Source organism: Brassica napus, chromosome A2, assembly GCF_020379485.1.
Source record: "Brassica napus cultivar Da-Ae chromosome A2, Da-Ae, whole genome shotgun sequence".
Taxonomy (NCBI): Eukaryota; Viridiplantae; Streptophyta; class Magnoliopsida; order Brassicales; family Brassicaceae; genus Brassica; species Brassica napus.
In genome coordinates, this window is record NC_063435.1 from 8,740,513 (window position 1) to 8,753,797 (window position 13,285).

The following is a 13,285-nucleotide window of genomic DNA, read 5'->3' on the forward strand; positions in this document are numbered from 1 at the left end:
ATAAATAAATGTTTCAATATTATACACGCTGACCGTTGCGAAGTAAAAGAGTGTGAATCTGCATGTTCGAAGAGATATCAACAAAGATTCATGAGATCTTTTTGCAATATTTCAAATGGTGGTCGCATGAAAGGACGTGCGCAATGTGCATGCGAATGGCAAGTCATAAAGGGATCTTGCAAAATGTAGTTTAGTGATAATAAATCTCAAATCATATTTAAAAAAAATAAAATAATATTTTACATAAATTTCTAACTTAAATACATGTACAATTCTCAATCTTGAATAATAAAATATAAATATTTAATTATGGTAATATAAGTGAGATTTATGGATGACACAATATATGTATCTTTATTTTATTATTTTTGTTAACTTAACTTATTTGATATTGGGGTTTCTATTTTATTTTGAAATAAATTATTTTGGAAATATTAATATTTTTGAAAATAATAAACTAAAATGATGATTTGTCATAATACGATTGGTGGTTTTAAATCATGTAGACCCTCTTAATGGTTTATAATCTCAAATTTTATATAGTATATATTTATGTTAAATTTTCAAATATTCAGTATATATATATATATATATATATATATATATATATATATGAGTCAATTCCATTTTAGTGATTTATTTATTAGTTATTTGATATTGGAACCATTTTGTATTGAAATAATCAATTTGGAAATTTTATCATTTAAAAAGATAGTAACCTAAAATTATGGTTTTCATATTTTGATTGGTTGTTTTTATCTTATGTGTATATTCTCAGTGGCCTATAACCTCAATTTTTATACAGTAAATAAAATAATGATTTATTATATTTTTTCAAGTTTTGAAAATATTATGTGAACATTCTCAAATAGAGGTAAAAAATAAAATCACTTATAGAGAGCCAATAGTAGACAAATAGAGAGCAGAAAACTTAATCATCTTTTGTCAATATACAATCAATGTTGCCTATTTGGTTTTGGTGATTTGTGTCAACCGTAAAAATTAAACACAGCGGTTGCAGGAGTTTGCGGATGCGGGTGGTTGGGTTTCTAGCGGCTTTAAGAGATTTGTATGACTGATTTTGCGATTAGAAATTAGTGCGTTTGTGGGATAGTTATGACTGGTTAACTACCAAATGCATCAGCGATTAAATAATAAATTAAAAATATTTATATTTTATATAATTATAAAAATATCAAAAATATAATATTATAATAAATATAAAAATTATATTTAAAAATTTATAGTTTTAAATTTTTGAAAAATATAGAAAATATTTTTATTTTGAAATTTTATAATATTAATTAAAATATAATAGATATATTTTAGTATTTTTATAATTTCAATTTAAAATTTTTATTTTTATTTTTATTTTTGTATTTATATTGTTTTTAGAAAAAAAAGAAAAATAATTTATCCTCCCGCAACTGCAAACGCTAGCTGAAACCAGTTTTTGAATTTATGAGGTTTACACCGGTTTGAGTGATTGTTGCAATCAATAAAGATCGTAGTGTTGCAAAATGTTAAAACCATTTAATGAACAAACATTATTATAAAAATTCATGCGAATGCGCGTTGGTTATCATCTAGTTTAATGCTATTTCAACATCAAATTTGATGTTACGGTCAAGAGTTTATTGAGAAATTGTTGTATGACTTGTATTCAAATATGACTCCTTTCCAAGGTTGGCCCTGACCCCAACAACCAAAAAGACCCCAACAAACAAAAAAAAAGTTCTTAATGGACAATATAGTCTGATGGAGTAGAGTTTACTTTATAAAAATAAAACATGTCTTCGTCGTGGTCTGAATAAAAAACATGTCTCCGGTAAGTAAATGGAAAATATACAATATATAAATAGATGGTGATGGGGTGAAAGTGACGTGGTGACTAGTAGACATGATTATCTTATGGCCGATCCACCGTATGATGCTTCCTCCTGTGATTTTGCTCATAAATATAATAATTGTCCGAATCTCACGCTCCCCTTTATAAATACACCATCCTTATTATTATTACATCTCTCTCTCTTCGTCTCTGCAAACCAAGTTCAACGCAAGAACAAAGAAGACTCAAAAGAAAAAGACAAGGCCTCCCTATTCTCTCGGTACTTTCTTTCATCTCTATCCTTTTTATTTCTTTCCGCCATTTTCGCTCTTCTTTCTATAAATGTCTTAGCCATTTGGATTTTAAGTTTCTTCTTTAGAAATGAATCATCCGCTTTAGGTCTCTCACCACCATTATAGTAATTTTTCTGCAATTTTTGATTCATTGTTAGTTTTTTTTAATGGTCTTGGAAGCACCGATCTTGAGATCTTAGCCAACTCTAGAGAAATTATATTCATTTTTTTTTTCAGGAAATTAATTGATATCCACTGCTTTTTCCTGATTTTTTTTTGTGGTTATATGATGCTGCGTGTTCTTTTTTATTTTTAGTGGAACATCCTATCTCTTTGTTTGATTCTCCTGATTGCGATCTTATTGGTTCTTTGACTTATCTGAAAAAAAAAACAATTGCAGAACATTAGCAAATTCTAAGATATGGATGTTGCGGTTGGCTAAATCTCCTTGACTAGCATTCCCTTTAATGGTATGTCTTCTTTCTTGCAACTCTCTTTTGTTTTGGGAACCTGTTGTTGACAAATCTTTTAATCTTTGTTTTGGTTTTAGATACAGAGATGTGTCTGAGAAGAAACAACATTAATTTAACGACAATCTTAGATCCTAAAAACTCTAGAAACGAAGCCATTGGTATGGAATATGAAGCTGGACATCATCATCATTCATCATTGGTCACTGCGATAGTCTTCTTCTCATCAAACCTGTTTATTCCTTTGTCTTTGAAAATCCCTATACGTGACGGGTTTCACGAGATTCTTCAATAACTACTTCTTCATACACCAAAACTTTACTTTAGATTAAATAGATATTTATATTGGGAGATTTAACCACTCTTGTTCAAAAGATGGAGGCTGTTGTTAGTGGGAAGAAAAGGATGGTAAATCTTGATCTAAGCTCACGGTTGTTGTCTGAGCCTTTGATCCCTGGGTTGTCTGATGATGTGGCCAAGCTGTGTCTGGCGCTGGTGCCGCGTTCTAGCTTACCTTCCATGGGACGTGTCTGTAAGAAATGGAGGTATGTCGTTCAGAGCAAAGAGTTTATTACTGTGAGAAGACTCGCCGGTATGCCTGAGGAGTGGCTCTATGTCTTAACCATGGATGCTGGAGGGAAAGAGAGTCACTGGGAGGTGATGGACTGTCTGGGACATAAGCTATCATCTCTTCCACCAATGCCTGGTCCTGTAAAGACAGGGTTTAAGGTGGTTGTTGTTGATGGGAAACTTCTTGTTATTGCTGGTTGTGCTATGATCAGTGGCTCTCATGTTGCATCTTCTGATGTTTACCAGTTTGATACTTGCCTCAACAGGTTCGTCATTTTCTTAATTAATTCCAGCATACTTTGTGAACTTTGATCCAATGATTTAATACTTTTTAATCCAGCTGGAGCAGACTAGCTGACCTGAAGGAGGCTCGCTATGACTTTGCTTGCGCCGAGGTGAATGGACTTGTTTATGTGGTGGGAGGTCACGGTGGAGATGGTGAGAGTCTGTCTAGTGCAGAGGTTTACGATCCAGAGACAGGGGTTTGGACTTTCATACAGTCTCTGAGGCGTCCGAGATGGGGATGTTTCGCTAGCGGCTTCAACGGGAAGCTCTATGTGATGGGTGGGAGATCCAACTTCACCATTGGTAACTCAAAACTTGTTGATGTGTACAACCCTCAGTGTGGCTCCTGGTGTGGCAGAAAAAACGGTGTAACTGTAAGTGTTTCTCCTCAGACGATACTCATGATAGTATGTTTCTTTAGCTTGGTTTTAAAGTATAGAAACCATGGTTACGGCAAATCAGTACTATCCGAAACAATTTTCAAAAAAATTTGATAATCTAAACCATTCTACATCGATTTAAATCATGTTTAAATCCATCTAGATTAGTCTAAATCCGTTAAATTAACTAATAATGTCTAATTTTGATAATTCATCAAAAAAAATACAACTAAAGTCAAAAAATAAAACATCTTGTATAAATGTGAAATATATATAAAATAAATCAATAATTTGTCAATGCATAGGCCAAGCCTAAGTTCCGAATAATCTACCGAGTTCTTGAACATTGATAGAGAGTATCTCTAATATTTGGGTGCTCTTGATACAATTGCAGATGGTCACAGCTCATGTTGAAGTAGGAAAGAAGCTCTTCTGTATGGAGTGGAAGAACCAGAGGAAGATGTCTGTCTTCAATGCAGAAGATGATACTTGGGAAGTTGTGGCTCTTCCGCTGTCAGGAAGCTCGAGCGCCGGGTTTCAGTTTGGTAAGCTGAATGGGAAGCTTCTGCTTTTTTCATCTCAAGAAGAGACTGGTCACAGCACTTTGCTGTATGACCCGGAAGCTGCACCAGGCAGGCAGTGGAAAACATCTGAGATAAAACTGTCTGGTTCCTGCGTGTGCAGCGTCACAATCATAGCCTGATTGATGATGATCTTATTGATACCATTGTTGTTAAATTTCTCCATGATCCAAACTCAAATAGAGCGTTGAGTTTTAAACTGATCTTAGATACAGTTTGAATAAAGTGGTGTGTGTGGTTTGATTGAAACTGTTTTTTCCTTGTAACATATGTTGGAAGTTAAAAAAAAAAATGAAATGTGCGTTTGATTTGTGTAGGCTATTATACTATTTCTCGCATTGTCCAAAACCTGGATCAGAATATGAATATTAGTCAAGTCCACAAGAATCTGTGATACAGGAGAACTGCTACAGCTTCTCCTAGATCTTTGCCATCTGCAAGAGGATTGGGGACAGTGGGGTGGCTAGAACACGACTCAGTCTTGCCTTACACGGTATCCTGTTGGAGTAGCATACCTGAGCTAAAACATGAGATGAATTTGTAAAAATCTGAAGATACATCACCAAACTTCTGTCGGAAAAATGTTTAATACTCCAGAGACAACTTTGACAGAGCTGACAATCTCAGGAAGCAACTTATAAAAAGTTACAGACTCGCAAGTAATCTGAGGGAAGAACTTCTGTGTGGCTTTTTGGAGTAACTAAGATCATAGAATCTGTAACATGAGCTCACGTTCAGCACTTTCCCAGATGAAATAGTAGTTCTACTCAATACGACAGAAACAAACCTCTAGCTGAATCCTTAACTTTTTCCGTTTCTTGTGATAGTTGTTTATATATTTCCTGCAACTTGTGGGTTGTATCAGGTGGATTCCTTTGTCTTCTTGTCCGCTACTGAATACCGCATGGTCCATCACAGTCATGTAAAGGTCCACTCGAGTTTTATGGTTCCCTCAATCAATGGAATGCTCTAGAGACGTGTAGTGTGTTTGTAAGAGATGTGCAACTGAGGATGGAGTTTAGGGTAGATAGCCGAAATGGAGTTTCTTTGCTCACCTGTACGGTTATTAGCTTGATATTCGTAGAAGTCTTCGAAGATCTTAACAGGCTGAGAAAAAAAGATCCCACTAATACATAAACAAAAGTACACAACAAGAAACAAAGAATAGATTCAATAAAAACCAAGCTTTCATATACAAGTTTGATTCTAACATGTAAAATGCGATACACACGTATGTACTACACCTTGTGCATTTGCAAAATTAACAGAATCCAGATGCTCAAAGTGGAGACAAATTGTTCGAAAGGAGAAAAAAGAGAGAGAGAGACTGTAGTCCCCCACAGGTAAATCTCCAAATTTATCTTTCGTCCCACATCGGTTACTTGACTCAAAATTGTGTTGTTTATATAAGTCTTCAATCTAAAGATTGAACGTCGAGCTCAGTAACAAGAGTTTGTGACCCATGTGGGGACAATAAGATGGTGGAACACTGGCTCGGCCCACCGGTCGGTTCTGTATGGCATCTTCTGGACCGCCCAGTCCAAGCCGAGAGTGATCCGTTTGTGTTAGGCGAAGGCTTGATTCAGGCGGTTCCTAAAGAGGGGAGGGCAATGCGTGAGGCTGGTTTCACAGAGCAGCGATCACCTCCCTCTCTCGGCAGTGGACGGATAACGGATCAAAGCCACTCAGGTCCACATGGCCTGGTGGCTCGTACCCAGATGAACCACCATTTTTTTTTATTTACACTTTCCTTTCTTATCAATAGAAATTCCACCAATGTTTACAGAACCAAAATTAGCATGTCCACGGGACCACAGCCAAAAAGCACTACAACCGCGTATAGGTGGCAATATCATTCTTTCCCTTTTATTACTTGTGATGTAAGAAGAACGAGACACAGCCATTTTCGAAGAAAACTAAAAACAAACATTTTTGGACTTTTAATAAAAACAACTTTGTTAGAAAGTGCTATTAATTAATAATATTTTCATAAAGTCAAAATTCCCATTTTGTGAGTAAAGATATCATTTAAACAATAATGTGTGAGTAAGATATCATTTAAACAATAATGTGAAATAATTGATTTGTGTTTCATATCTATAAAATAGATATATATATATATATATATAATAATTAATTGTAGACAGTTAGTTATTAATTTCTATAATAAATTATTAGACACATTAAACAATAACTATAAATATAATTTTTTTATTAATACAATATATTAATTTTGAAAAAAAAATTGTAAATAGTTTCAAATTTTAATTATTTATATTTTAATAAGATAGATTATTTGATAAAATTATATTTTTCTCACTCTTCATATTCAGTTTTGATAGAAAGAGTTGTTTTATATTTATTTATATAGAAATAAATTTAGACAATTTTAAAAACAATATTAAAATTAGTTTTTTTTAGACTGTAAACATTGATGAATATCATATTATTCGTCACTCTTTCAAGTTTAGAATGTCTCAATTAATCATAATTGTTTATATATATATATATATATATATATATCTTTTCGAAATTATTATCACTATTCACAAAATCATTCACAATTTGATCAACTTGTGACTATAAATAGTTTAATCTTGTAATTATTGACTATTAAAAGTGATTATTAAAATAATACATAGTTTTATTAAACGATGCTTTTTTGCGTTAGCTTTAACAGTGTTATTCATAAACCATTTTCTGGTTTTTAATAATGCATATAAATGTAGATCCACTTGTCATAATTGGAATACAATATAGATGAATATAAATATTTTTAAAATTTAAATACAATTTAATGTAAAACTATTTTAATCAAGTGAAACTTTAAATACAAAGAGATCTCTCTCCTACTTGTTTTTCCATCCCAGTTATATATGAGATTCTTGAGTTCTCCTGATTCAATCGCAATATTTGCTCTGTCTCTCTCTGATTGTTGATTTGAAGATACCATTCATGATTATGTCACTGCCTGAAGACATCATCATTAACATCTTAGCGCGTGTACCGAGATGCGACCATCCAACAGTCTCTCTTGTTTCAAAGCACACTTGTTGCGTCGTCTGATATATACACCATACGATCTTTGTTGGGATGCACCGAACATTTTCTCTATGTTGTTCTCTATAACCGGGACCACAAGGATTACCGTTTGTATACTCTCTGCCGGAAAGCTAACGGCAAACACAGCCGCTTGGCCCTTATCCCTTGGCTTCCCGCTGTGCCTCGACGTGGACGCTTTGTGGCAGTGGGTTCAAAGATATATGTGTTTGGTGTGATCAACGACAACTATGACAATATGACATCGACTGCGTACAGCATTGACTGTAGATCTCACACTGTGCAACCACTCCCGAGCATGCCGCATCTGTTCCGGTTTGAAACAGTAGCTGACATCATCGATGACAAAATATATGTAATTGGACGTAATTACCTTAAAGAAATAACAGTGGTGGTGGTTGTTTTCAATACAAAAACACAGATGTGGGAGCCTGGGATGACAATTCTAGACAAGCCTGTAGGAAGTGTCATAGGGATCAGGTATGGTTGTGTGGTGATGGCTAATAAGATTTACGGGATGGATTTTGTATATGACCCAAATGAAACTAAATGGGAAACGCCCGACGAGACGCTGAGTTCGAAGAAGTGGTATCATGCGTGTTTCATTGATGATGTTATGTACTACTATGATTTGGTTGAGAACAAGTTGATAGCATATGATTCTAAGAAAAGGTGTTGGAAGGCAGTCGAAGGATTGGAAGAACTGTTGGCCGTGATAAGAGTTCGAAAGTTGTTTAAGACTCTGAGATACGGTGAGAGACTGTTGTTTTTGTTTTCTATAGAAGAAACCATTGGGGTAGCAGAAGAGATTTGTTGTGCAGAGATTTCAATGGAAAGACGCCAAGGAGGTCAGATTTTTGGAAAAGTTGAGTGGTTTGATCGTGATTTGATTACTGGAAATTTTGACGTTATAAAACCTCTAGATGTTATGCTTTGACGCAGGAACCCTCCATATAATTGATTGCTTATAAAAGTATGTTACTAACTTTGAGATACTAGATTTTGAGACTAACTTTTATTCGAAAAATTATTTACTGAAAAATAAGATTTTTATACATATTATTTTCTTACTCTAAAAAATACATATATATATATATATATATATAACTAAACTAAAATTTATATAACTTTATGAAAATAAGAAAATTCATTTATATACTCTTCCTCATATTAATTTTACTTCTATATTAAAACTGTAAGATTATAATATGAATTTATTTTAATATTTTGTATTTTAAAATTTTATTTTATAATAATATAAATTAACAATATGTTGTTCAACCCGCTCACACTTGATAAATATTTACATGTTTATGAAATAACTCGCAACTAATTATAATCTTAAAGCATAAAATGTTCAATATAAAAATTATATTAATGTGAACTCAGTTTAATATTGTATTTTTATCAAATTAAAATATATTAAATTATTTTTTAGTATTCTAATTTAAATCTGCATATTAAATATTAAATATTAAATTATTTATTATTTTAAACAGTGGGCGGCAGGGACATCTTTATAAATATATTAAATATCAAATTAAATATTTAATATTGTATTTATAAATATTTAATATTGTATTTATAAATAATATGTATAAAATTTAATATTGTATTTATAATATGTATAAAATATCAAATTAAAATATTAAATATTTTAAACAGTGGGCGGCAGGGGCATCTTTATAATCAACGCATGTATTTTTTATCAAATTCAAATATATTAAATTATCTTTTAGTGGTCTAATTTAAATCTATATATTAAATATTAAATTATTTATTGTTTTAAATTTTTTATTTTAATATGTTGTTTCAATAAGTTAAAATATGTTGTAAACTTTACGAATATATTTGATTTCGTATATGTAATTATTTTATATTTTATAAAATATTTAATAAATAGATTAAGTTATTTTATAAATTTTTGTTGGTGTATTATTTTAATTATTAATTATGTATATATAATATTATAGAAATGTTATTTCTTCAGTGACAAAAATGTTATTTCTTATTCTATAAATCAAAATGAATTAATATTCATTTATAATAATAGTTAATATTAATAAAAAAATATTATTTAAAGTATAGATTTATTCTTAAATGATTTTTTAAGGGTGTGTTAGCTTTTTCGCTATTCTTGGTTAGACCCATTTTTTGGTTTTTAATAAATTTTCTATAAATGTGGATACAGTTGTAGAAAATGCACTAAAGTATAGATGAATATAAATATTTTAAATTTAAATAATCTTTAACGTAAATTTTGTTTTAAATATTTAGTGAATCTTTAAAGAAAAACATCATGAAATAGTTCTAAAAAGGTTTTTATCACAAAATAGCAAGCACACTATGTGATATTAGGAGTTTTCAAGGCTCATAAGACAAATGTTGTAGTATAAAAGATTGTCGAACCAGTTCTGAGGGATATCAAAGCACTGAGAATGCAAGTACTCACTTAATCTAACTGCAACCAATGATTTAGATGGGTTTTAAGCTATGACTAAAACTAAAAAGCAATAACAGAATGATACTTTCTTGACTAAGGGAAAAGAGAACTCATGGGCATAGGGATTAGACCTTGGGTGATCAAGTATCGAACTAAGGATGGCAAATGATCAATCAAACTATCAACCTTAAGCCTAGACACAATTCTAAGCAAGCTCTATGTCTAGATGAATGCTCGTTTGCTAACATATCTCAAACATCAAATGTCTTTGGTTGAATAATATGAAAGCAATCATTACTAACAAGTCTATTAGCTATCTTAGCACCTTTAACAACAAATGTCTTTGGCAAAGTATACTAAAAGCCTAGGAGAGTTGTCTCGGGCATTTCATCGAACACCTTTCGGGTGAGAAATGCCTAAGGATCAACAACTGAGTGGCCAACTCAGAAGATGCATTATGATTACTCTACTAGCAAGGAACAAGAATGATCTACACTAAAACATCCTAGAACTAACCTAATCACCCTTAATCTCCCTAACCCATGAATTCAAAAGGTGATTACTCACTAATCTCCATGATTCCTCTTAAACCCATATTGGATTTCAGATTAATCATGTAGAGAAATAGATAAGAAATCAACAAGAACACAAGAACATAACAAATCAAAATCCAAGAGATGAACTTCTCAAGAGAGTTCTTGTGTATTTCTCAATAGATCCAAAAGATAAAAGATAATCTGCCTCTGGTGGCTACAAAAGATGTTTAAAACATAGGTTTTAGAAATGTAAAACGTGCATAATGAAATGACCAAAAGGCCCTTGAGAAATCATAAGTTCGAGTGAAATTGAGACGCGCAGCGACCTCGGCTCGTCGCTCCGACAAGTCGCTCCAGGCTTCGGGAGCGACCTCGCTGGGTCGCTGCGAGAGGTCGCTCCGAGAGCGATTTCTTGTCTCCGGGAACCAAGATGGCGAGCGATTTCTCCCTGTCGCTCTGGACAGGTCGCTCCAAGCTTCGGGAGCGACCTCGCTGGGTCGCTGCGAGAGGTCGCTCCGAGAGCGAGTTGTGTGTCTCCGGACGTGAAAACGCGAGCGACTTTGTGCAGTCGCTCCAACGGGTCGCTCTGGATCGGGAGCGACCTTGGTAGGTCGCTCTGAGAGGTCGCTCCATGGTCATCTAAGACTGTTCGGAGTAATGAGAACGCGAGCGACTTCATGGCGTCGCTTTAGGAAGGTCGCTCTGAGAAGTGGGACACAGCGACTTCGTGATGTCGCTCCGGGAGGTCGCTCCCATGCTCGGTTCGTCCAATGGTCACCTTTTCACCTCTTTTGAGCTCCAAATAACCTCATGTGGTACTCCAGTACCTAATAGAGACTCATGTATGCAAAATGCAACCTAAACATGTCTGAATCCTAATCTATATGATGAAAATGCTCAAGGATGAATGGATAAAACAATGCAAATATGCAAGATATCAACTCCCCCAAACTTGTTCTTTTACTTGTCCACAAGTGAACTTTCTAGAACTCATAGGGAGAGAGGTTGAAGGAGGGAGCACATAGCCAAAAGAAACACAACTAGCACACTCTCTTATTACACTCTAGCTTCTCTAGGCCTATCTTAACTCTTTTTGTTCTTACACTCATCATCAAGCATCCACACATTCAAATCAACCAACTCTCACATTCATTAAGCACAAAACATCAGGTGAATTCTTGCAAATGGTCAGTTGGTCCAAGTCATTTGGTTGGGTAAGGGAAGGCTTTTATTCAAGTGATTCAAGAGGTTCAAAACATATGATCTTTAAGGTGGTTTACTCTCAAAACAAGTAGCCTTGACATTGCACATAATATATCTAAGAAAGGGACCAACTCATGCATACAATGCTCAATCTCCATTGTTCTACCCTTTTCCCAAACATACAAATCACACAATCATTTCCCAATGTCAAACCCAACTCACATCTCTCACCAAAAGATCCTAAGAACTTTAACTCCTTCTCTTTGAAATCTACAAGGGATTTTTTCACAACCTCAAAACATTTCTTAGCTCCTAACAACTTTGCTAGCCCCCTTTTCTTTCTTTTTCTCTTTTTTTTTTTTTTTTTCTTTTTTTTCGTTTTTTCTTTTTTTTTTTTTTTTTTTAGGCTGGGGGCCAAGACTTTTCAAAACTTGAGCTAGAGGCTTCTATACTGGTCCCAATAAAACAATTCACTTAAGCACAAAGAGTCTATTCTTTTCCTTTTTCATTTCTCCCAAATCATAATCACAACACTCACCCCCACCTATAGCTAGACAATAGAGTGTCCAATCTAGCAAGAATGAAGATCAAGCATTGTCGTTCCCGATACTCTCAACATTATGCACATGTAAGACTTTCCGAAAAAGGCCTCACTCATCAAACAATGAAAGCTTAAAAGGAGGAAAAGGTTTTGGGAGTGGTCTACCACTAGAGTTTGTCAAAAAAGATTGGTATAAAAGATGTGACAACTCAAGTGTGTATAGCCATGACTCAGTACACAAGGGACCATGAGCAAGAAGCATTAAGTTCGTTCAGTTCAAATAAGGTTGTAGTTGGCTTCAAAGACTGAGTTTCAGCAATCAACAAGTTTCAGGAAGAGTTTTCAAGGCTCGAAACATACAAGTCTTTTTGAGAGGTGCAAAAGCTAGTCAAGTGCAACGTAGTGTTCTTTACAAGGCATTCAAAATCATTGCTCCCAATGCAAGTGAATGCAACCTATATGCTCTAGACTCTCCTAAAAATGCAAATGATGCAAACTAAATGATTGATTTTTTTTTTTTTATCTATGCAAATAGGTATGCCATGCATGACTCAATGAAACAACATCAAAGCAAACATGATCAAATACTTGGTACCTCCCCCAAACTTGAGTTACACAGTCTCTGTGTCGTCAAGTAGAGAGAGATACCGAAAAGAAGACTAATATGCAAAAATGAAATGGTATATACAAGGGAGTGTGGTGGGTTACCTTCTATAGGAATGAGTAGAGGGAGATGCTCCCTCCTCGTCGTCCTCAGGTGGTAACTCTTCAAGGTGCTCATCAGCAGGAGTGCCCATCTCTTCAATGTAGAAGGCTTGCCCGAACACAGTTGGTTTCCTCATTTTCCCCTTGATGTCAAAGTGGAGGATGTTCTCTTTACCCAAATGGAGATCAATCGTGCCCTCCTTCACATTAACAATAGCTCCTGCTGTAGCTAAGAATGGCCTTCCTAGAATCAATGGATCTTGAGCCTCCTCACCCATCTCAAGCACCACAAAATCTGTAGGTATCTCATACCTTCCAATCTTCACAGGGAGGTCCTCTAAGATGCCCACAGGGTACTTCACTGAACGATCAGCTAACACCAGAGAGAGT

At 34.2% G+C, this 13,285-nt stretch overlaps 2 protein-coding genes across 2 annotated transcripts; both read left to right on the forward strand.

The window, feature by feature from the left end:
- Window positions 1–1,927: 1,927 nt before the first annotated feature.
- Window positions 1,928–4,678, forward strand: LOC125575268 (F-box/kelch-repeat protein At1g67480-like). Its single transcript, XM_013815596.3, has 5 exons — window positions 1,928–2,108; window positions 2,522–2,591; window positions 2,672–3,427; window positions 3,502–3,820; window positions 4,221–4,678. Exons 3-5 carry the CDS (start codon window positions 2,967–2,969, stop codon window positions 4,527–4,529), a joined length of 1,089 nt encoding a protein of 362 aa, XP_013671050.2. The 5' UTR covers window positions 1,928–2,108; window positions 2,522–2,591; window positions 2,672–2,966; the 3' UTR covers window positions 4,530–4,678.
- Window positions 4,679–5,885: 1,207 nt separating this feature from the next.
- On the forward strand, window positions 5,886–8,404 carry LOC125584132 (F-box/kelch-repeat protein At4g38940-like). The gene is made up of 2 exons (XM_048752056.1): window positions 5,886–6,110; window positions 7,406–8,404. Exons 1-2 carry the CDS (start codon window positions 5,886–5,888, stop codon window positions 8,402–8,404), a joined length of 1,224 nt encoding a protein of 407 aa, XP_048608013.1.
- The last annotated feature ends 4,881 nt before the right edge of the window (window positions 8,405–13,285 follow it).

Bases quoted from the DNA above. Each gene is read 5' to 3' on its own strand.
- LOC125584132 (XM_048752056.1), top strand. From the start codon at position 5,886: ATGGTGGAACACTGGCTCGGCCCACCGGTCGGTTCTGTATGGCATCTT. The intron at 6,111-7,405 runs GTGGCTCGTACC...TTAACATCTTAG, and splicing joins ACTCAGGTCCACATGGCCTG to CGCGTGTACCGAGATGCGAC.
- LOC125575268 (XM_013815596.3), top strand. From the start codon at position 2,967: ATGGAGGCTGTTGTTAGTGGGAAGAAAAGGATGGTAAATCTTGATCTA. The intron at 3,428-3,501 runs GTTCGTCATTTT...TTTTTAATCCAG, and splicing joins TTTGATACTTGCCTCAACAG to CTGGAGCAGACTAGCTGACC. The intron at 3,821-4,220 runs GTAAGTGTTTCT...ATACAATTGCAG, and splicing joins GCAGAAAAAACGGTGTAACT to ATGGTCACAGCTCATGTTGA.